This window comes from Seriola dumerili, unplaced genomic scaffold, assembly GCF_002260705.1.
Source record: "Seriola dumerili isolate Sdu_G_001 unplaced genomic scaffold, Sdu_1.0 BDQW01000068.1, whole genome shotgun sequence".
NCBI classification, from domain to species: Eukaryota; Metazoa; Chordata; class Actinopteri; order Carangiformes; family Carangidae; genus Seriola; species Seriola dumerili.
Window position 1 is genome coordinate 16,411,631 of NW_019174323.1, and position 22,033 is coordinate 16,433,663.

Below are 22,033 nucleotides of genomic sequence, written 5' to 3' on the forward strand. Positions count from 1 at the left end.
GTGATATTGGTGAGGACGTGATGCATATGGACGGATATCGTCAACTCCGTAGTATCTTAGGCTTTACCATTGTGATGCGCCCTTTGACCTCATACCGATCCTCCAATATGTTGCCTTAAATCAAAGTTAAGTCCGTTTAATTTTTTCTTGTCATCTGAGCCAGTACAGTGAATATTAGGTGGATTTGCTAATATAACATGAAGGAAAAGGCGACATTGTCTCCTGCAAGGCCTTCCAGTCCAATGCATAAATACAAAACCTGAACCACAGTGGCTTACATGTGAATAATTTAACATTAAAAACTGACGCTGATCAGCAGAGGTTCACAGTCAGGAGAGGCAAACCAGGAAAATGTTTGAGGCCCCCAATGGCCCCTCACATTGCAATGCAATGACAACTATAAACCCCCTTAAACCTCCAATAAAGACACTATAAATCCTGTCAGTATTACAAAGTATCACTAATCTGATATATATATTTTTGATTTTGATAATGTTGAATTAGTATTGTGGCGGTTTAGGGTCCAGCCATTACCAAACCTATGGCTGTGCGTAATTACGAAGAAGAAATTGAGCAAACAAGTGGGCTCAGCTTTGCTTTAGTGGGCTTTTATTTCTTCATGAAGGAGACACATAACACATGTGAACAGACGTTAGAGATCTCCCTCGGGTGACCAGGGGCGGAGGCTGCTGGGGTTTAGTGGTACTGCCTTCCCAGAGCGGACACCACCACGGCCAAGAACTTCTGCCAGGCGGCCTGGGTGTCTGGGGTGAAGCCGGCTCCCATTTTGGCGGCGATGACGATGCTCAGACAGTCAGCCAGCAGCTGTACAAAGAGAGAGAGGGGGGAGGGGGTCAATAGATGCCTTTTACATGTGTATTTTATGTCATTTTATATTCGTTTACGTGGATTTGTGGTCATAAGTGAATTAAGCATCATGGAAAAGCTTTTTTAAAATGTTTGTGCATAAGCCAAGATTTAAATATGAGTCTGCTCCCTTTGATTTTTCTCTAATATTTTCTGTGGTGTAAAGCTTTTTTTTTCTGTGATGATAAAGTGAAGTGTAAGATTTTTCATTAGAGAAAAAGTTTCAGGATGGTGAAACTTTACCCTGAAGTTGTCGGGGTCGACGTGCAGCTTCTCGGAGTGCAGCTCGCTCAGCTCGGCGTAGGTGGCCTTGATGTTGTCCATGTTCTTCACAGCCCGGTCCAGACCGTGCAGCACCGTCACTCCATGGGCTGCGATGTTGGGGTTGGTCTTGATGGCCTCAGCGTTGTAGAGGTTTCCGAAGGAGCCGAAATACCTCTGAGTCCAGGGGTAAACGATCAGACACCTGCAGCGAGGGGGGGTCAGGTGAGAAGTTAGCAGGGAGTTGGCGCCAGGAGGAGGATGAAATAATTCTCAATGCATTCTTCACAAAATGTAGCTACAGGCAAATGATTGCAGTTGCATTTGAAGAGCAATGTTCTCCGTACCTGCACAGAGCCTTGGGGCCGATGTCGTTATAGTCCAGGTTGGCAAAGATGCCGCTGATGATGCTGCGCTCCTGCTCAGTCCACTCAACCATGGCTGCTCTTGTTTTTTTGTGTTCAGGCTTAAAAACAAAAACGCTGAATAGTGCAACTGTCCGAAGAGCGTCTATTTAAATGTCTCCGAGCTCCCCCCCGCCCTGAAGGAGAGGACGGCTGTGATAGGCTGGAGATGAAGCGTCTCAGATAAACCGCAGAAGTCTCCAGAAGTTTCTGGATGTTTTGATATTGGTTTGATCGCTTTACAGATTTGTAGACATGCCAAAGATTCACGTCAAAAAATTTTTTGGAGTCAATGTCGAGCAATATGAGCACAAGCCAAATTTGAGAGGGCGATTACTTTTGCAAGATGCAGGTTTACAGGGGCGATTGAAAGCTGTTAGATACAGAGTCAAACTATGGAACAGATCAGGTCTTTGTGCATGTGAAGGAAAAACTGCAAATTAGAACATTAAATATATTTATTTAATTGTAATTTCTTGTTTGAAATTAATACGTTTCCAAACAGAATTTCAAATCAGGACAAACTGAACATTCAACTGTTTAAATTCAGTTTTTGGCAAAGTCTTTGCAGCCTTCGCTCTGCTCCTTTAACCTCATTTAACCGGCAGCACAGGCCTTGTGTTCTGCACTACAAGAACCAGAGCTGAACCAGAAACTACTTCACCGAGCTCTTTTAGCTGTATTATTGCACATTAAATCATCATTTATTGAAGTTAAGGCCATAACTTTTCACTCATAGGGAAACCACATTATTAATGCATTCATTATTTGTTAAAATACCAACTTACATGTGTTAATATTTCAGTGAAAACAGCCTGAGAAACAATGAATAACAAGTGTAAGAATCCAGATTTATTTCAATATAAATATCAATATCCATATTAGTCTAATATTTGTCAAAGATTGTAAAAACTAAATTGTTGCATTGCATTTATTGCTGTATATCACAAACATAAGAGGCTAAAAAAAAAAAAATCAAATATAGGCACGTGTTCTTCTCTTAAATCATGAAAACCAACTTCAGTGAGTCTGAATTTTTAAATATGAGTAAATTCAGCCAAACGTGCGTGTTTGCCAGGCTGCGGCAGAGTGTTGTGTTATCTCTGAAGCCACACTGGCGTTATCTGCAGCAGCGCCCCCTCCACCCACACACTCGCTGCCCACATCCACAAATGTTTTGATTAAGAAAATACTTGAGTTCGGTGATAAAGGTTTGGAGCAATATTTCACCCCCATGATAGGAAACACATTAACGACCAGAGCCAAAAAAGAAAAAATGGTGGAATTAAAAAAATTAAATCACTGATAAATCTTGTATGATTTACACAGCTGCGACATGATAAGGTTGTATCTTTCTTTTTTTCAAATTAATTTCCTAATGCAATAATTAATGCGTTGCAGCCTGATGTGGTTAACGTAAAATACATGTTTATTAGCAGAATAGTTTTGCAGTCCTTTGTTTGCAGCATTTCCAATCTCTCATCTGATTTTCTGAAACCTGTATCCTTAAATGACCTACAACATTTTTCTATCTTAATAAATAAAACGCAGTTTTTTTTTTATGTGGGGATTAAACAAATCCCCCAACATGCACCTCGTGGGTCAAATGTGTCGATTTGGTCTGGAACCATAGAAAAAAAGAAAAATAACAGAATTAAAACCTAATATCTTGTGTTTGGTCTGTGTTGGAATAACTTGAGGGACACTTCAAAAACAAGCTCGTCAACAGAGAGTTCTCACTCTGTACGAAAATATTGAACTTTCCCTCTGTGGTGCAAGAGTTTCTGCTGACTGATATTTGGTGAACAAGCACCCACAGGCCTTTAGCTCGTGGAAATGTAAAATCATGAGTTTTTTGTTGTTTTTTGTCGGTTTTTTTTTTTTGCATTTTCATCTGAGCTTAACTTGTTTCAGGTGGAAAATGTGTCTGAAAACTTAAATCGGGTGATTAGTCTTGTAAATCCCTCTATGCACGTGTGAGCTGCTAATTTGATTATCATTACTATTTTTCCCGCTCTGTTTTATGTCTCTGAGTTTCTGCACCCGACATCTCTGCTCCTGACTCCTGTGACCTTAGATGTCCTCCCAGTGAACCCTGCCTCACCTCTAACTTCTATATGTCAGACCATACGATCACATGTGCAGACTCTTGCACCTGATATGTAAATGATCACATTTCTTGCCAACTGACGCCCACGATGTGTCCAGCTGATACCACCTCTCAGGCTGGCATCCGGCCACTGAAGGTTCTTTTGGGCGTGGATGAAGGGGTCCCATCTGCGTCAGTGGACGCGATTTGGCATCCGTTCCCGTGGGTGGGACTGCGGAGCCAACTGAATTTAAGTAGAAGTCCAAACTTACCGGGCATCGCCATCAGGTAGAGAAAGAGAGAGAAGCAACATGAGTTTGACTGAGAAAGACAAGGCTGCAGTCAAGGCACTGTGGGGCAAAATCTCCAAGTCAGCAGATGCAATTGGAGCTGATGCTGTGAGCAGGTGAGTGTCCTGTTTACTCGTATTTCAAATTAAAACCAGAGATAGTTTATGCCATGTTTTTTTTTATTTTTTTACTTTGATTCTGCAGACCTCATGTCACGGCTCTTGTTAATGGAGAATCGGTGCAACAAAATCTCGGCTCCAACCTGTGATATTGTCTCACTTAGGAACACTTATTAGGTGAATTATGTTTCTTTGGTGACTGCTTCGCTTAGATTATCAAGTAACAACGTGAAGTCAATCCAAATTAACAAAAAAGAAAAAGAAAAAGTGATAATCCTGTGCATTGCTCATGCGCTCTAAATCATTAGATTAATTTGAGATCGTTAAGGAGTAAGTCATCGTAGACATTAAACATATTTTCAGACCACAGATACAGGATGGGCAGACAAGGATTTTCAGTAGTGTTTCTATTTTGTAATTATAACCAAAGGAAACCCTATGCTCCAGGTGAGGCTCGAACTCACAACCTCGGCATCACTCCGCTGGATACTGCCTTATAAGTACCGCGCGCTAACCGATTGCGCCACTGGAGCACATAAGCTGCGAAATGGCAGTACAGACAAAGTGAATAGGAGTCGCAATACCGTCGCAAATGTAGTGAGCTCAGTGCTGTTGCTTTGTTTTACGCTCAGCTGACTCAGCTCTCCAACACACCCAACACACCACTTCACTTTCCCTCCATCTGCACAGGATGCTCAGCGTCTATCCGCAAACCAAGACCTACTTCTCCCACTGGCCCGACCTGAGCCCCGGCTCTGCAACCGTGAAAGGCCACGGAAAGAAGGTGATGAGTGGAGTAAGTCTGGCTGTGTCCAAGATCGACGACCTGACCAACGGCCTGCTGGATCTCAGTGAGAAGCACGCCTTCCAGATGAGAGTGGATCCGGCCAACTTCAAGGTGAGCCAGGGGTCCCTTACATCATATGCACATCAGGATATCATGATATCAGTTTTGTGCTAAAATCATATTCTAGTAGTTACTTTCAAATTTTGCAAAAGTTATAATCTTCTCTCATTAACATTTGTGCGCACCTTTACGCACGGGGGCAGCTTGGTTTACGCACAAATTACGCATGAGTGCTTGGGAGGGGAATACATTTAACAAGCCATTCAATTTCACTCGCAGTTTTAAGTCTTAATTTCTGTTATACAACCGAAAGAAATGTGATAACAGAATGACATGTTCCAGAGACATGTTGGGATTCTACTTGGATCGTGTTTCAGAATAAAGTTAAGATTAATTTGAAGGGAAGTGGAAGTGACACACTTTTGTCTTGTTCTATTGAAATTATCTAAATTGTTAAGATCGATTTTTGCAGTGGAAACCAAATGTTTTTCTATGAAATTGTTTCCTCTGTCCACAGTTGCTGTCCCACTGCCTTCTCGTGGTGATCTCCATCATGTTCCCTAAGGAATTCACTCCTGAGGCCCACGTCGCCTTGGACAAATTCCTGTCCAACTTGGCCATGTCTCTCTCTGAGAGGTACCGCTGAGCGGAGAATGCGGTCTTCCACACACGACCATTTAACCAATGGTGAAAAATGAAAGAATAAATAGCATGCCGCCAAAAACTCATGCAACGGTGTCTTTTATGTCTCCTGAAATGTTTTATCACTTCAAACCTGCACAAGGATCAGCAGCCTATAAAGTCTACAGGTAGTTTTTTTGTGTGTTTTTATGAGCAGAGGAACAAATGAAGAGATCAAACATGTTCTATCTTTTATTTCATACAGAAAAATCCACACAGTGATCATACAATTTGACATAAAAAGAAAGAAAACTACACATTGAGAACATGACATTATGACATGATTCAAAACTGATGACCGGACAGACATTGTTCACAGGTTTATTGTCGCCTGGGCAATAAACGGGCTAGAAGGTGTTATGAGTTCATAACGACTCGTAACTTGTTATCACCGAGTATGAGCCTGAAATAGAAGAAAGTGAGACGCTGTAAATCCTCTGTTTTCTCTCACGTCATTTTATTTATTCATTTATTCAATCGCAACATCCAGTGATACCTGGCTTCTCTTACCTGAGCAAAGCAGCAGCCACCAGACCTCCTCCTATGGGTCCGGCCCAGTAGACCCAGTGGTAGGTCCAGTAGTTTGCCATCACAGCCGGACCGAAAGCCCTGGCAGGGTTCAGACACGTCCCTGATACATCACCCCTACACCATCAAGAAAAGCAGGCGACTTGTTAATCATTAATATGATTTGACGTTTTTGTCTGTTAAAATCTAAAAACGTCTTTGGTGACTCAACTGTAGCAGTAAAAACAACATAATAATAATAATAATAATAATAATAATAATAATAATAATAATAATAATAATAATAATAATAATAATGTGGTTATATAAAAAATATATTCATATACAGTCAAACTGAGCCAGATTGTCATGGGTACACATTTGATCATTTTTCTGGTGGTAGGATCAGAGATATTGATTAAAAAAAGATACCTATAACATGTAATAATAATAATATTATAATAATAAATCAATTTATAAAATAATGATTTTCAAATCATGATGAAAGTTAATTTATGTTGAAACAATCTTTTTTAAAATGTAAGAAAAAAATAATAGAATTTATGAAGGATTGACCCCTGAATTAAATTAAATTAAATTAAATTAAATTAACCTAAATTCCTGTTTGTCTCTGATAAGATGAATGTTAAAGAAATCTCAAATTTTTAGTTTGTAAAAGGCCAAAATTCTCATCTCATTAATCTGATTAATTTTTAATTTTTTTTGGAAACATTTTACTCAGTTCAGTCAGTTCTTATCATTTGGCTGATAATATCATGACTCTGGGCTGAAATGATCTCGAAGTAGTAACTGACTTTTTGAGGGGGAGCTGGTCACTTTTAAAAATTGGGTGTAAATGTTTAACAGGCTCAATAAACCTTTTATCTCACCCTGCCAGGATGCAGATGATGACGGTGCAGCCCACCAGGAAAGGAGCCATTGGGGTTTTTGTCTTCTTGTTGACTGCCACCAGCAGCACCACCATGGTGACCATGCAGGTCATAGCCACCTCCCCAAAGATGGCCCCGGACAGCTGGCTCTCTGACTTGAGGATATCAAACGCTGCTCCTGTGGCATTGTGATAGCGTTGTGCAGGGGTCATTAACTATAAGACACAGATAACACTTTTAATTACCTTTCATATGTTAGCGCACAAAAGAGCCCAAATATACATCAGTCCAGAAGTGTCACTCTTAGTATGTGGTTCATTCTCCAATGACCTTGGACATTCCTGCTCCAAGGACTCCTCCAATCAGCTGGCTGACAAGATATGGCCCCACCATCATCAGCTCCATGCCTCCGCACAGGTAGATGGCAATAGTGAAGGGGGGGTTGAAATGGGAGCCACTGGAAGGAAGGAAAGAAGCGACAAAGAAAAAGTTGAAAGCAAAATTGGAAGCTGTTTTTAAGAAGATGCGATCAAGCAAACTGCACGAGACCCATTCCACTCCATGCATGAGTCCTCTGAACGGCCCAGGTTGATCATCATGTGGCAAAGGTAACACAGCGATACTCCGAGTGTAAATGCAACAGCATTTTGATTCTGTTTTTTACTCTCTTACCTGATGTTGTCCATGACCGCCACCATCACCGCCACAGCCAGCCCGTGCACCAGAGCCGGCTGCACCCGTCCAGCTGCTGGCACGTTCTCGATGACGGACACGCAGCCAATGAACACAAAGAACATGGTCCCCACTATCTCGGCCAGGCAGGGCTGGAACAGCGTCTCATATTTGTTGGGGGGTCTGGACACAGGTGGTTTCTTGCCTTTCTCCATAAGAGTAGAGTCTGTGTCTTCCATTTCCATTTTCTCAACTCCCATTTTTTTTTGCTCCCCTCTCGTTGGACTCTACTTCTGTTCCAGGGTTAATGCTCACAGATGGCTCAGAGATGTTGGTGCTAGCCTGCCTGTGTGCCTGCAGCACTTAGTCCGGACCCTGTCTGCAGGAGACTGTATCAAGTGCAGTGGCCAAGGTGATGTGGTTATTTATAATCATCACTGCAGCTGACACGCTGAACTTGAATTGCATCACACGTCATAAAAGAAATCAAAGGTGAAGATTCATTATGTCAATACAATCCCTCTCTTTGACACCTGCCAAGCTCCTTGAAGGAGACCTCAAATTGACCTTTTGTAAAAGGGATGATGGGGTGCAAAAGGCATCAGTCGTTCAAGGTTCAGCACAGTCTGTCTGCTCAAGACGTGTCTTTTATTCATCATCACCATTATTTTATTTTATTTGGATGCACGAGCAAACCTGGAGCAACCCGTAGTAACCTACATAGATAAGATAAACCTTGACCAAGGACTTTACACTGTTGTAGGTTAGTGCCGTCGAGTGCTCTCCACTCTACACATTTAAGTGCGTGACGCTCATGCTGCACAAATGAACATTATATCAGACTGAGTGTTTTCACATTTGAAAGTATATTTTCCTTGTACATTTTCCAGTATTAGACTCAAGTATGATTTTCAGATCCTGGTACTTTACTTGCATGTTTCCTTCTATGCTACTCTATACTTCTACTATTCAGAGAGAAATATTGTTTTACACCACATTTATTTAACAGTTATAGTTTCTAGTTACTTAATAGATTAAGATTTTTAATTCATTCATTATTCCCTATTAAAATAAAATACATTGTTTCAGATCCAGTTGTTGTTGTAACTTTATATTGTAGCGGTATACGGTATGTATCATACGAGTCCTTCTGCTTCTGATACTTTAGAAACATCTTGCTGATACGGCTTCAGTAATTTTACTTAAATAAACTTCTATGCAGTGTTTTTACACTTTTACATTATAGTACTGCTTTATTTTTTTTTTACTTAAAGGGTCTCACCTAACTTTTATCACCAGTGATGCCTAATAAGGGAATATTTTTTGTAAAAATGGTGTTGATCCCTTTGGGGTCACAGAGGCCAAACACCGTATTTTATGATGGTTCGTCCCTTAATTTGTCAATTTGTATTTAAACGTGTAACTTTTAATTCTTATTGCAGTATTTTTTAAATAAGCTGCTGCTGCAGGTATATGATTGTATCCATGACTGCATTACTTTATCATACATCTTTAATGCAGCAGAAAATATTACATGCAGTTTCTGTGTGTGATTGTTTCAGTCTTGCACACTAAGTAGTACAACCATTATCATCCATCTTCCAGGATGCATATAATATGTATAGTTTTGAAATACTTCTGTTTTAAAAAAAAAAAGAAGCTTTTCATTGTAACTTGCTGCCGTGTTTTAGGTGATTGAAAGACACCAGTTTATGATTCTAATCTAGCTTTATTGTATGGTGTGGTGCCCTGTCCTTGCACCCTCTTTTAAGTAATAAAACTATCAAAGCACGGTTTTCCATTCAGGACTTTGACCCAAACAATGAGTACAAAGAGACTGTAAATAGATAATTATAGATAATCATTTGTATGAAATTGTAGGAAATTTATGACCAAATGTCTGTGGACTTTTTCCATCCGGCATCAAACATGTTAAGTCCAAATTTGGAGTAGCGATCAAAGCCCTGTCATATCATCAAACACTTTATTGAATCGTGAAATACAAACATGTCATTGCCAACAGTAACAGCTGATCCAAGTACAAATACATTTGCACACATTTTGCTGACGAATTAAAAAATGTTCTAATCTAATAGTTGGAGAAATGTTCGTTAATGTAAAAGCTGTCATCAAGTCAGTAGGATTTTCCTTTCTCTCTTTTAGATATTCACTTCAGTACAACCCGAGTTTTCTGGTCACCAAACAACAACCTGCAAAAAAAAGCGATACTTCAATTACTGGTCTATCGTGACGGCACTGCACACGATTCATTATCAGGTTAAGAACATGATGGATCACCGAACGGGCACAGCTTCAGAGATCCAAGTGGTTTGCCCCCTAATTTTACTATTGCCACATAGCTAGCGTTAGCATTAACAGCTGTTTACTTACCAGTCTAGAGGAAACGTTGAAGTTTCAGCATCAAACTTCATTCCTTTACTCACTAAGAGCTGTCTCCAGTAAAGTAACGCCAATGTTATGTTCTTTTATTCAAGTTAGCATGCTAATCAGCTAGCCCCAGCCCCGCCCTGAAGACGTCTTGTCTTATTAAACGCACCGATGGCCGAAGCTCTTGTCAAGCAACAATCACCACCACTCGCTCCCGGCAGGAAAACATATTTGGCAGCAGAGAAAACTTACAAATAGCCCCTTTAAAGGTAACCTGTGGAGTTTTTATCATGGTTTGGATTCAGTAGTACCAAAACGCAATGTGCATATCCTTGAAGTCTTACAAACAAGTTGCATTTTCTGTTGCACAAAACATTTGTAAAGCCTTTCTTTTTAAATATTTAAGATCCAACTCATAACAACATTGCTCCATAGCAATACCAGTGGTCAAAAACTCCACAGGGTCCCTTTAACGGTCAACACTGGCTCTTTCTGCATATAATCACCTTAAGGTTTTATTGCGTTCAAAAACTGTAGAAAGCCTGTTAAGCAGCATCTGAATCTTAACCTACCAGTGTTTCTCTGACATATACACACCTGATGAAGCTGACAGTGAGGAGTGCACCGCACGTGGGCCCAACCCAGTAGATCCAGTGATGGTTCCAATGGTTGGCGACCAATGCAGGGCCGAAGGCTCGGACAGGGTTCATACAGCCTCCAGAAACCATCCCTCTGAAACAACAGGCAGCAGAGGCCAACACTGAAACACCAGCTGCTCTCAAAACGTTAACAAACTTTTTGTCAATAACAAATAAAAGTTGATAAATAAAGTTAATTCTTATGCTAGAAAAAGACTCGTGTAAGAATTTTATGCTTTTGATGTTAACAGTGCAGTGTGCAGAAACACACAGTATTACACAAACAGTATTCAGTGTAATGAACTGTAATATGAAGACAGTCTGGAAAATAACTAAGTATATTATATTTTTTTTCTCTACTATTTTTATCTGACAGCTATAGTTAAAACTCAAATTATCTATATAATTATTAAAAATAAACTCAATATGATGCTTTGTACAACAGTAAAATACTGCTTACACATTCATGCATCAATAATAACAATTAAATGATGATAAAATTGCACTCAAAGGGACCAACTTTGGATCAAGTGGAAACACAATCAATCTTCGCTGTTGAGTGATGTGAAAACCGTCCTTCGACAGATGTTAACATTAAACTGACAGTGAGCCAACTCGGTCAAGGTAATAAATAAAACCTTTAATGAATGTTGGCATCCATCTGATAAGTGATGATATATACACGAGTAGAGGAATGTTGTCGTCAGGGCTGGAGCTGTCATTATGTCATCTGTGTTTTTTTCTGGGGATTGAACTGAATGCCCTGGAGGAGTTCAGATAAACAATGTAATGATATGAATAATGGTATGTCGCCACCTGGCAGCATGCAGCAGTCAGTTCATGTCTTCATTTCAATGGACACATCATTTTCTTGTATAAGTATTTCTCTCGAAAAACAATCTATCTACAGTATCTTTGTTAAAAAAAGGGAATATAAACAAATTTCCTTATGTGACGATAAGCAGAAAATATAACCGAAGTGTTAACTAATATTAATCAGATACAAGTAAACACATATACAGTTTATATCTTTTTGCTCTTGTGACCTTTAGTTTTTATGAAATCCTGGCTGCTGTCCAGGCTGTGATAGGACTGGGAGTGACTCTCTGGACCTCAGCACCAATCTACTGCTACTGATTCCTACTGAGCCACTTACCCGGCAAATATGTTGGCCGTCACAGTGAGGCCGATGCAGAAGGGAGCCCACGGTGAGCGGGTTTGCCTGTTGACGGCCCCCATGCACACCACCGTGGTGAGGAGCAGAGTCATTATCACCTCTGCCAGCGTGGTTTTACCCAGATCACTGGTGCCGGGGTGAAGGGCTCCTCCGAGGGCAGCATCGTAACTGCTGGTGGGGCACATTGCCTGAAAGCAGAGCGAATTGAATATAAATCATCCAGTGCACGAGGAACATGGCTGGAGAGAGAATGGTTTTCACTTTTATTTATTTATTTCTACCAAACAAATTTTTTTTTCTTCTTCTATTTTGGCAGAAATGGGCTTCCATAGATTTCCTTACCTTGGCTAAAGCGGCACCAATCATCCCTCCACACATCTGAGCCAGGATATAAGGCACCAGCCGAAGCAGCTCCATCCCTCCACACAGGCAGATGCTCAAGGACACGGCGGGGTTAAAGTGCCCCCCACTACAACAAACATAGACAACTTAACTCTGTGTCTCTGAGCTGATAACAACAACAACATGAGGACTTTGTTAAATCAAGACTAAACTAAAACATCATGGAGACCTTTCTAATATTGTAAAAAAACAAGAAATCAACTCACAAAGACAAAGAACACCGAGCATTCAAAACACATAAAGACACTGAATGTCATCAGTCTTTACCTAATTTGTCCAAACACCGTGATGAGCACCGCCAGCACCAGCCCGTGTGCCACAGCAGGCTGGAGGACGCCACTTATTCCCACGTTCCCTACCACAGACGCACACCCCACAAACACAAACAGGCTGGTCCCGAACAGCTCGGCCAGACAGGGCTGCACATGCTGCTCATACAAACATCTCTTCTTGTCTGCGTTGCTTGAGCCTCTCTCTGCCTCCTGAGCTTCCAATCCACCGACCGTGAAGACCTCTGCTTTGGTTTCTGTCCCGGACATGCTGACTTGGAAACAAACTCTTTTTTATTTTCTCAGGATCACTTGTTCCACTGGTGGACCACAGCCTGCACTGGATTTGTCTGATGAATGTACACTTATGTATATAAGCCATTCTTGGGATGATGCATAAAGGACATACGCACATCCACATTTTTTTTCTGCGATGCCCCACCTTCCTGCAATTGTTTATACTCCCCAGACTGTTGGCACTCCATCAGTGGAAGCTCATAAAATTATTAGTACTGTCAGAGAACGAGCACATAGAGATAATCAGATGAGGATGACTGGTGTCTTGTTACTCAGAAGCGCAACGAAAACACTTGTTTGGTTTGGCTGATACCGAACATTTGTGTGTTTTTTTTATCAGTTAACTCATTCTAACACATCTGAAGAGTGTGTGAACTTTAAACTTTATGGAAAAGTTTTGCGACATAAAACCAAAACAATGAGATGAATAATACTAGAAACTGTGAGAAACTCAATTCTGAGAAAAGCTGAATGTAAGATAATTAATAAAACACTTTATGCATTATAATCAATTGTCTATTGGTAGATATTCAGTAACTAAAAACCAGGGATGGACTGTAACAAAGTACAACTACTTATATATATATATAAGTATCTGTACTTTACTTCAGTATTTTTTCTTAGGAAACGTATGACTTTTACTCCGCTACATATAAAAGACAAATATTGTACTTTTGACTCCACTACATTTCTATGAAACACTCGACACTGTGAAGCAGAGCTTTCAGTCAGTGGAATGAGTTTTCTTTTTATTTCTGTCGCTGTGTTCATCACAGGAGAAAACACAATCACAGCGATGGCGACGTTAGATAAAAGACGAGGCAGAAGATTCTTCACCGGAGCACCACGGCCTTATCCGAAGTCCATGTTGGAAGTTTTAGAAATAAATAGAAATGAATTTCTTTCGTTTTAAATATTTGCTGTGTTTACCAAGACCGAACGTCATCACTGCTGACAAAAAGAGAAATATTAGAACGACAGCAACAGCCTCTTTCTGTTGATTCAGTTGTGTTTTCATGGCCATGTCTACGGGCTTTGTTGCATATTGTACAAGCCTTTCATTCTGCAGGTTCTACAGTTGGTCACTTCATTCAGTCGGTTGTTTCAGAGTCATTATGTTCTGTAAATGCGCTGTGGATCAATACAATGCGTTGACATTGATAATGTATTTCTGAATACTTTGGTATTTTTAAAAGTAAGCAAGTAAAACTTTTAGTGAACAACTTTCACTTGCGTTAGATTCGATCAGGATTATCTACACTGTGTATGTTCTATGTTCCCTCAGCTCGTCCCTTCCACTGCAGATAACCCAACTAATATTAACGGATATTAACTGATATTTTGATATGAAGTGCAAAACAAAACACATGAACAAAGATGTAGACATTGTCTTACACAAAAGGAAACTTTTATTCAACTGCACTTGAACAGCATTCGTCAAATATAATCTATTACAAACTAATCTGTCATGTCCTCTGTACTGTTTGAAAACTAGTGGCAAGAATAGAAAAGATCTGAAAGGCCTGTAGATGAATGTAATGTATTTCTTGCAGTTTGACACGAGTTATTGCATGCGCAGTATGTTCGTGAGTTAATGAGCCTGGAAGTGCTAGTTCACCAATAAATAAAATTAAAATGGCACATGAAATCCAAACGAGGACAAATGAGCAGAGTTTGAAACAATATTTCTGTGACTGTTAATTTGCCTGGAAGCAAATTAATAAGAGAAACATGATCGATTATACTGTTGGTAATCCAGTGCCAGTGTAGTGACAAACCTCTTCACAGTTCTCGACCTCGTCACCTCTTTATCTTCAACACGGACTTGGTTACAAACGACGCTTGTGAAATCACATTCTGCTGATGCCGGGAGTTTTTTCCAAGCGGAGCAACTCCCAGACAACTGAGAATATGGGTTTCCTCTTTCCCAGTAACTCCTTTACAACATCTTCCCCCTGCTGTTGATTTTGGCGAACACACTTGTTAAGCACGTCCTAACAGCGGAGCAGCTCCACACTCAAAATGCCAACTGCGACAGACCTGAGGAAACAGAACATGACCCGTTCTTGTAAATGACCACAACAGACACTCCAACTGGGCGGCTGGATGGAAATATGAAAAAAATGTAACACATATGAGTAACACAAAGTAAATAAAGTGACAGGCAACGTGGCGCCGTAGATGTCAGAAATGATCTTTGAATTGAGGGACTTACTACATCAGCTTATGTATACAGTAATTAGTATTCATGAGGTGTAACAGAAACATAATGACCCATTACCCAGGTTGAGTTTGTCCTTGGCGGCCCAGCTGATGCTGTAGTGCTGAAGAAGCTGCTGCAGCAGCTCCTTCTCGTCCAGGAACTCCAGTCGCTCAATTCTGCAAGGAATTAAGAAAATGTGGTATTTCATCAGTATTTCATCTCGTGTGAAAATCTTGCTTAAAATCTGTGGAATGCCCCTTTAAGCTCACAGCGCTCTGGCAACAGGTGGTAAACACAACACCCCTCTGAACAATCATATATGATAAGAGGATCAAAAAGTGAGGATGGGACAACTGTGGCGAGAAGAACTGATCACAATGTGTGAGACGAAAGACGAAAACGTATAAATCGTACAGTAAATCTGACGGATACTGGGCGATGTTAAGTCTCTCGTTACCTTGCCACGTCGTCCTGACGGAGCATGCTGTAGATCGTCATCATGTCCAGCGCATCGGCATGCTCCCAGCCGGCCTTCAGGAACCGCTCCTTCTGCAAACACCACACATGAACAGTATGATATCTAGATGTTCTGCAAAATAAATCACCGAGCAACAGATCTATGAGCAAGAGACCCTCAAATCACTCTTCACCATGAGTTATTAGTTAAAACAGATCGTGTTTGTTCATATCTTAGTATCTGTTTGGAACTCCGATGGAGATCTGATCATATTTTAAGATAAATCTACACATAACTGCAGGTAAATCCAAAGGGTTCACTTACTTTTCTTGTATTGAACCCTAGAGAATACCTGAGAGTCCAGGGATTGGCAGAGCTCGACTCCTGCCAGGGTGCACTGTCGGCGCTGCAGGTTCTCGATCATCACCTGGCCAAATCGATCGCTCATGTTCACCTGGAGACACGGACAACGTTGGATGGATGAAGTCTTACGTGGTGTTCCTGAGAAAAGCTACAATACTGAATCTCAGCTTAAACACACAAGCGCTTCTGTCCTTTCAAACACCTTCCCTCGTGCAAACTGCAGATAAGTTTGTTGAAGTTTTATCCACTAACTGCCACACATGATGAGGAAAACTGAAGTTTTTAAAAGCCTACAGCTTCCAATAGTTACTACAACTGACTACAAACTTACTACTACCAGGTACTTCCTTGTATTGTGACTTGGATAACAGAAGCCAACACCTGTGTTCTTCTGCTGTGGGTGTTTGTTTTGTTTACCTGTTCGTAGTTGATGAACATGGCGGTGTGGAAGGTCTCCGCTGCCCAGTTAACTAGGTTGGAGGACTGGAAGGGCGTCATGTAGACCAGCACGCACTCGGACAGGAGCAGTGTGGGTAATCTGGAGATGAGAACGTAATATATAAACACATCCTGTGACTAGAAAGCGCTCGGAGAGATCATACTGTTACCGAGGCAAAAGAATGCCGTTATTTTAATCTAAATTTTTTATATGATATGCATGAAAGTAAACTAATTATATAGAAAACAGAAATGTCATTGCGATTGGTCAAGTTATATAGCACCTAATTAATAAACAGATAAACATGGCATCCTTAGTGAGTGTGATTATCAAACTGTTACACTCCCGTCAAACAAACCTTCAAACCAATAAAAACTTTTTTATCTTTCATACTCTTGTTATCTTAAACCCACTTGCACTTCAGTGTCTGTTATATTCACAGAGGAATATTCCATTTTCACTCCAGTCTTTAGTGTTGGCAGGCAGACAGAAAGATTCACACTCAGCAGCTTCCTGAAACAGAGAGCCTCGCTCTTTGTGAAACCTCCATGGATAAATAAAAATTATCTAAAAATGCCGTAATGAGCTGAGATGAGAGAGTCCGGCAGCGAGGCCCGTCCTCGCCACAGAAAACTTCCTGTCATAAAAAAAAAAAAAAAAAGAAAGAAAAAGGCCTGTGCCATCCAACTTCCAAATTCATCTTTGTCCATTACTACTGGTAAGATAAATAATACTGAAGGCTTCAAAGGTTTTTTGAACTAAATTTAACTAAGTGACAATGGATTCCAATTGTGCCAGTTTTACAATAGAACAAAGGATCAAAACCTCCTCAGAAGCTCCAGACAGTCAGACATTACATCTGAATGACAGCCATACTGTCACTCTGTAGAGTAAGTCTGTTATCTAGAGTCACTTACAGTGAGAAAACACAAGAGATAAGCTTCAATTCTTGGATTTCCAAAGACATGCTGGGAAAAAAAGAAAACTGGCAGAGAGCAGTATAATGACCTTATACTTACACTTCGTTCAAACTCCAACTCATTTGGTTAGTATGACTTATATGGAATATAATATTGAGATCAGACCCGACAGTGTCTGTCACTTACTCTGGGTTAAGCTGGAACTTCTTCAGTTTCTCATCCAAACTAGAGATGTCTCTGAGGTCTGCTCCAATGATACAGTAACGGTCTGAGTCGAGGCTGTGGGCATCTGAACCAAACAAACACATACGCACAGTTAGAGAGGTTTTCCCACATGGAATGAAGGATGTTTGGAGTTAAACCACATGGATATGTAAAGCCTACGTGGTTTGTGATGTATGATTGTAATTTTTGTTATACCTAGCAGTAAGGAGTCTGTTGAGTGGGTTTCGATGATGGGTTTGGACAGCGGTGGTTTTGTCCTGGTCAAAAGAAAACAACATAATTCACGATTAAAACTACTTATCATCAATTAACCTAAAGCCATACTACAGTCAGGCCTTTTACATTCACCAGGATACATTTATAGTCCTGTGTCAAAAGCTCCAACAACCATCGTATTTATATAATTAGTTGCTACTTTATTAGGTTAACAGCTCAAACTAAAGCAGTCTAACACAACAGTGTTTCTAATGTACCCAATACACTGGCAGCTAAGTATATGATGTTACAGGCTAAAAGCTATTACACTGAGCTAATAGAAACACAAATAAGTTAAAGTTTTTAGATTTTGTGCATATGTTAGCCTCAGTTCCATGATAGTAAATGTAACACATTTTACAGCAAACAAGCACTTGTGAGTGAACACTGCAGCTGCTTATACACAGCTTATCCCAAGTCACCCTTGTTTTGTTTTATATCTAACAGACTTAACATAAGCTGTTAATGCAGGACACACGTGTGTTTAGCATACAGTGTAAATTTATTACTGAAGCTCCTGGAATTCTTCTGTACAACAGCTGTAAATGCTGAGATGCCGTTTTCTGTAACAAAGACCTTTGTCTCCCTCTACAGTTCTCTACACTACATGACAACACCAAAGCTAGAAAACATGATACACTGGTGCTACTTAATGTCCTGTTGTGTAGCAATAATTAAATATTAATCATAACCTGTTATGCATAACATTTTCATGAATTAAAGTAACTACAACATAGGTTGTAATTAATTTACAAATGCAGTGAGAGATGTAAGACAGTAAATCTAGATTTAGACCCTGTGGCTGTAAAGAATAAATAAAATAAAAAAAGCCCAGTTCATCTTACTTTATATTGTGTATTTTCCTGGCCACAATGGTAGGAAAGTCAACTTCAAAGAACTTCCGTGGCATGAGATTTTCATCCTATAACACACACACACACACACACACACACACACACACACACACACACACACACACACACACAGTAAAGATGTGTTTTTTGAGGATAGATAAATTGTATTTTGATGCAGTCGCATCAAATCAAATAGAATCAAACTCCACTTTAGAGCGACGGAGCTGCAACGCTGCGAACCTTCAGTCTCCAAAACGTGGTGTCCAGCCCAGCTCCCAGGTTAATGATTTGACAGTCACATTCTGCTTTCTTTATAAACGCATCAAGTAGATGGTTCACTCCTTGAACACGGGCATAGTAGCCTGTCACATCAGATAATGAAGATAAAACACATACCTTAGTCATGTTACATACAAAAAAAAAACATTCCTTAGATCATTTTAGCACTGTGGCATTTAAAACCCTTAAAAATGTACAAGATCACAAATATGGAGGACAAAAGGATCAAAAGCCAACAGCATGACTGGGTTAGTGGGAGAATTTACTGCTGACAACTCCTCACTAACCACATTATAAAGTGAGGCGTTAATAGCTAGTTATACTGGAGATTACACAATTACCTTGTGAGTATTAACTGCTCTATTACATACACTGCGGTGTATTGCTTATGAAGCTCTAGTAGCTACAGGCCAGGCTCATAATATTTACTTGCGATCCTTTCATTTACAGTCTGGCTTAATGTGATGACTTGTACGACCTTATTGAATGAAGCAGAAATGAGATGTGTAACTTGCCCCTGTTGATTTCAGGTGCCTTCCTTTCGCCTACAGATCTCACAAAGTACTGGATATATGGGTCCTTCCAGTAGCCTTTACTGGTGGCAAACCTAGACACAGATCATATACAAATTATATAACATTATATATATATATATATATTATGAACAGAATGAGGAGGTGCCACATAATTGATGCTCTCTTAACTAACATTTTTTATAGTGATTGCTATATAGTGAGATCCATCCATAAATCTCACCAACGGCCTAATAATAAATTATAAGGAGCTGACTCAGTGATACAGTGATTGAAGATGATACTGATGCTAGTTACCTTTTACATGTGGTTGCATCGTCACATGTCGTCCTCACTGCTTCATCTGCAGTATCCGTGTCTGTGAAGGGTTGCCGTGCTGCCATTAATGATCCTTCTCCTAACGTTATTTGGTCAACATTAAAACTGTAAACGCTGCATAATCTCATCCACCTGTTTTAGTCCGGTTTTAGCTGCTACAAGCTAACTGGCTAACTCAATTTGAATTTGACAGGTTTATTTAACAAAACAAGGACGAGAAACAATGAAAGTGAGAGCATAGTCGAGTAGCTCAGGTTCTTGCGTGCAGTAAATAAACTACGAGTTGGATGAAAATAAGCAATTTAAGAAAATTTAACGATATTTTCCGGCTGAAAACAAGTTGCTCGCAGCTAGAAATGTATTTACATGTTTGACCGGAAGCAAAAGGTCAATGCTTCCGGTTGGTATTTTTCACATTAAAAGTATCACTGTAAAAGTTCATATTTTGCACAGGAATAAAATAAACCTACAACTAAATGCGAAAAGTTACACAATTACAGCAGTATTTTTTTTTTTTAGGAAAAAAAAAATTCATAACAATTTTTTTTTATTTTTAAACCCACTCCACGTATGACTTGAGGTTACAGTATTGATCATTGATCATCATCTTTTGAAACAGCTTCCTTTCACCTTGCACAGGTTGATTTTTAACCTAAACTAGACAAATACACGTCTTTGCAAATTGTGTGGGAAATAATACCACCACAAAGCAGGGGCGGAGCCAGACATTGTAAACATTCGGGGCTCGGCCCAACTAAAGTCAATATTCAGGGGACATGCTCCCCTCGGGAATGTTTTTCCCCATTCACAGCAGCTACATGCTGTTTACTGTATCAAGCCATTTGTATATCATTTGGGAAAAACATGAAAATTGCCCAGGAAAAAAAATCATCCTAAGCCTGCATCGTATTTTGAATCTAACTGTTCTCTGTCTCCATCATTCTGAAACCACAACACAACAGATTTTGACAATGACTAATTTTCACTACTGTCACATAAAAAGAGACAAAAATTGTCTGATTTTACTATTTTGAATTACATGACATAGGTGGGGAACCACATTTAAATCCAGACCATAATAATATGTGCTGCTCTAACTGAACAGACATGGATCCACAACAAGACCAAGTAAATGTCTTCATGACTGAACTGAATATTAGGCCAACAGAAGAATATTTACTCTAATGATATTAAATGTATTTAAAGAATAGCATCATAGGATAAACAACATGGACATGTACTGTAATATTATCAGACAATTTGATCTTTATTTGATCTACTCCGGATCACTCTGTTCTCATTCCCTCCTCTTTTGCTTTCAGGTGCTTTGAGGATGGAACACTAGATCATAATCATGGATTGTGCATTTAAAGGAGAATCCAACCCTTTTTAAGAATTCACATTTGTTATTCCAAAGGGAGAACCTTAAAATGTGCAATGTCATCCCAGTTTATTCTATAATAATAAATGGAGCTCTGATGCTGCAAGACCTTACAATATGTCTGCAATTTCTTACACTACAATAAGTATTTCAAATTTTAGGCTTTATATCCAATTCAACATCTGGATGAGACCAGTTAGGGTGGACTCTACACAGCTACTGTAGATAGCTGATTGATTTTTGCTGCTGCTTGTGGACTTGATGCTGGTTTACTCTGTGTGTAAATGTGTATTTTAATAAGACAGCATGTTATGTAATCTGATTCCATCCTGTATCTAAGTGAAGGGCTGACGTAGGGAAAATATCAGGAAATTAACAAACGCCGTTCAGGCCCAGCGCCAGAGCAGTAGGTCTAATGGCCGTCCGGCACGGGTGGCTGCTTCCGGCCTGGTTGTGGGTTGTTGGGACTCGGGAAACCGGTCGCACCGCATTTCAGCCGGATCTCTGGGCCCAGACCCGGCCGAGTCTTTCTCCAGAATAATGTGAATAACAGCAGAAGAAAAGTAAAGTGGGGAACAAACAAACGCAGAAACTTTTCATACCTGTGACAGTTTCGGAAATCGGACGAACAGGAAACGGGGAGTGGAGGGAAAAACCAGAGATGCGCACAACTGAATGCTTTAATGGTCTGCGCACATACGGGCATTTGGCCGAAAGGCGCGAACTTTGCTTTAAATACGGAAGACAAAAAGCAGGAAGGTCGCAGTTGGCCCATGGATTTTTTTTTAGCCTCATTCCTGAGCGCGTAGTGGGACTTTTTTTTGTGGCCAGACAAATACATTTTGCAAACACACAAATTATATTTTGAATAAAAAATATTTTTGAGCAAATAATACTGTAACCTGAGCAAACTAAAATCTATTCTGTGCTCAATAAATCTATTTCTTTGTTTGCTATTATCCACATAGTCGCACAATACTAATGTGTGTCACTCAGTTCTATGAGAAG

At 40.0% G+C, this 22,033-nt stretch overlaps 5 protein-coding genes and 1 non-coding gene across 6 annotated transcripts; 1 reads left to right on the top strand and 5 right to left on the bottom strand.

Moving 5' to 3' along the window:
• Positions 1-609: 609 nt before the first annotated feature.
• Positions 610-1,594, bottom strand: LOC111219709 (hemoglobin subunit beta-like). Its single transcript, XM_022742439.1, has 3 exons — positions 1,476-1,594; positions 1,111-1,333; positions 610-825 (listed from the first exon to the last, which is right to left on the bottom strand). Exons 1-3 carry the CDS (start codon positions 1,565-1,567, stop codon positions 697-699), a joined length of 444 nt encoding a protein of 147 aa, XP_022598160.1. The 5' UTR covers positions 1,568-1,594; the 3' UTR covers positions 610-696.
• Positions 1,595-3,563: 1,969 nt separating this feature from the next.
• On the top strand, positions 3,564-5,538 carry LOC111219743 (hemoglobin subunit alpha-1). Its single transcript, XM_022742509.1, has 3 exons — positions 3,564-4,027; positions 4,721-4,928; positions 5,395-5,538. Exons 1-3 carry the CDS (start codon positions 3,933-3,935, stop codon positions 5,521-5,523), a joined length of 432 nt encoding a protein of 143 aa, XP_022598230.1. The 5' UTR covers positions 3,564-3,932; the 3' UTR covers positions 5,524-5,538.
• Positions 4,470-4,563, bottom strand: trnai-uau. The gene is made up of 2 exons: positions 4,526-4,563; positions 4,470-4,505 (listed from the first exon to the last, which is right to left on the bottom strand). It is a non-coding gene; the product is annotated as a tRNA-Ile (tRNA).
• A 346-nt stretch (positions 5,539-5,884) lies between the features above and the next one.
• On the bottom strand, positions 5,885-8,044 carry LOC111220210 (aquaporin-8-like). The gene is made up of 5 exons (XM_022743220.1): positions 7,628-8,044; positions 7,286-7,412; positions 6,956-7,170; positions 6,069-6,203; positions 5,885-5,961 (listed from the first exon to the last, which is right to left on the bottom strand). The coding sequence occupies exons 1-5, from the start codon at positions 7,885-7,887 to the stop codon at positions 5,916-5,918; spliced, it is 783 nt and encodes a 260-aa protein (XP_022598941.1). The 5' UTR covers positions 7,888-8,044; the 3' UTR covers positions 5,885-5,915.
• A 1,581-nt stretch (positions 8,045-9,625) lies between these two features.
• Positions 9,626-12,814, bottom strand: LOC111220171 (aquaporin-8-like). Its single transcript, XM_022743166.1, has 5 exons — positions 12,500-12,814; positions 12,173-12,299; positions 11,810-12,018; positions 10,613-10,747; positions 9,626-9,837 (listed from the first exon to the last, which is right to left on the bottom strand). The coding sequence occupies exons 1-5, from the start codon at positions 12,769-12,771 to the stop codon at positions 9,795-9,797; spliced, it is 786 nt and encodes a 261-aa protein (XP_022598887.1). The 5' UTR covers positions 12,772-12,814; the 3' UTR covers positions 9,626-9,794.
• Positions 12,815-14,194: 1,380 nt separating this feature from the next.
• Positions 14,195-20,023, bottom strand: lcmt1 (leucine carboxyl methyltransferase 1). The gene is made up of 11 exons (XM_022743010.1): positions 19,624-20,023; positions 19,309-19,400; positions 18,755-18,876; positions 18,506-18,582; positions 17,601-17,662; positions 17,367-17,469; positions 16,239-16,359; positions 15,811-15,912; positions 15,459-15,550; positions 15,080-15,177; positions 14,195-14,838 (listed from the first exon to the last, which is right to left on the bottom strand). The coding sequence occupies exons 1-11, from the start codon at positions 19,770-19,772 to the stop codon at positions 14,816-14,818; spliced, it is 1,041 nt and encodes a 346-aa protein (XP_022598731.1). The 5' UTR covers positions 19,773-20,023; the 3' UTR covers positions 14,195-14,815.
• Positions 20,024-22,033: the final 2,010 nt, after the last annotated feature.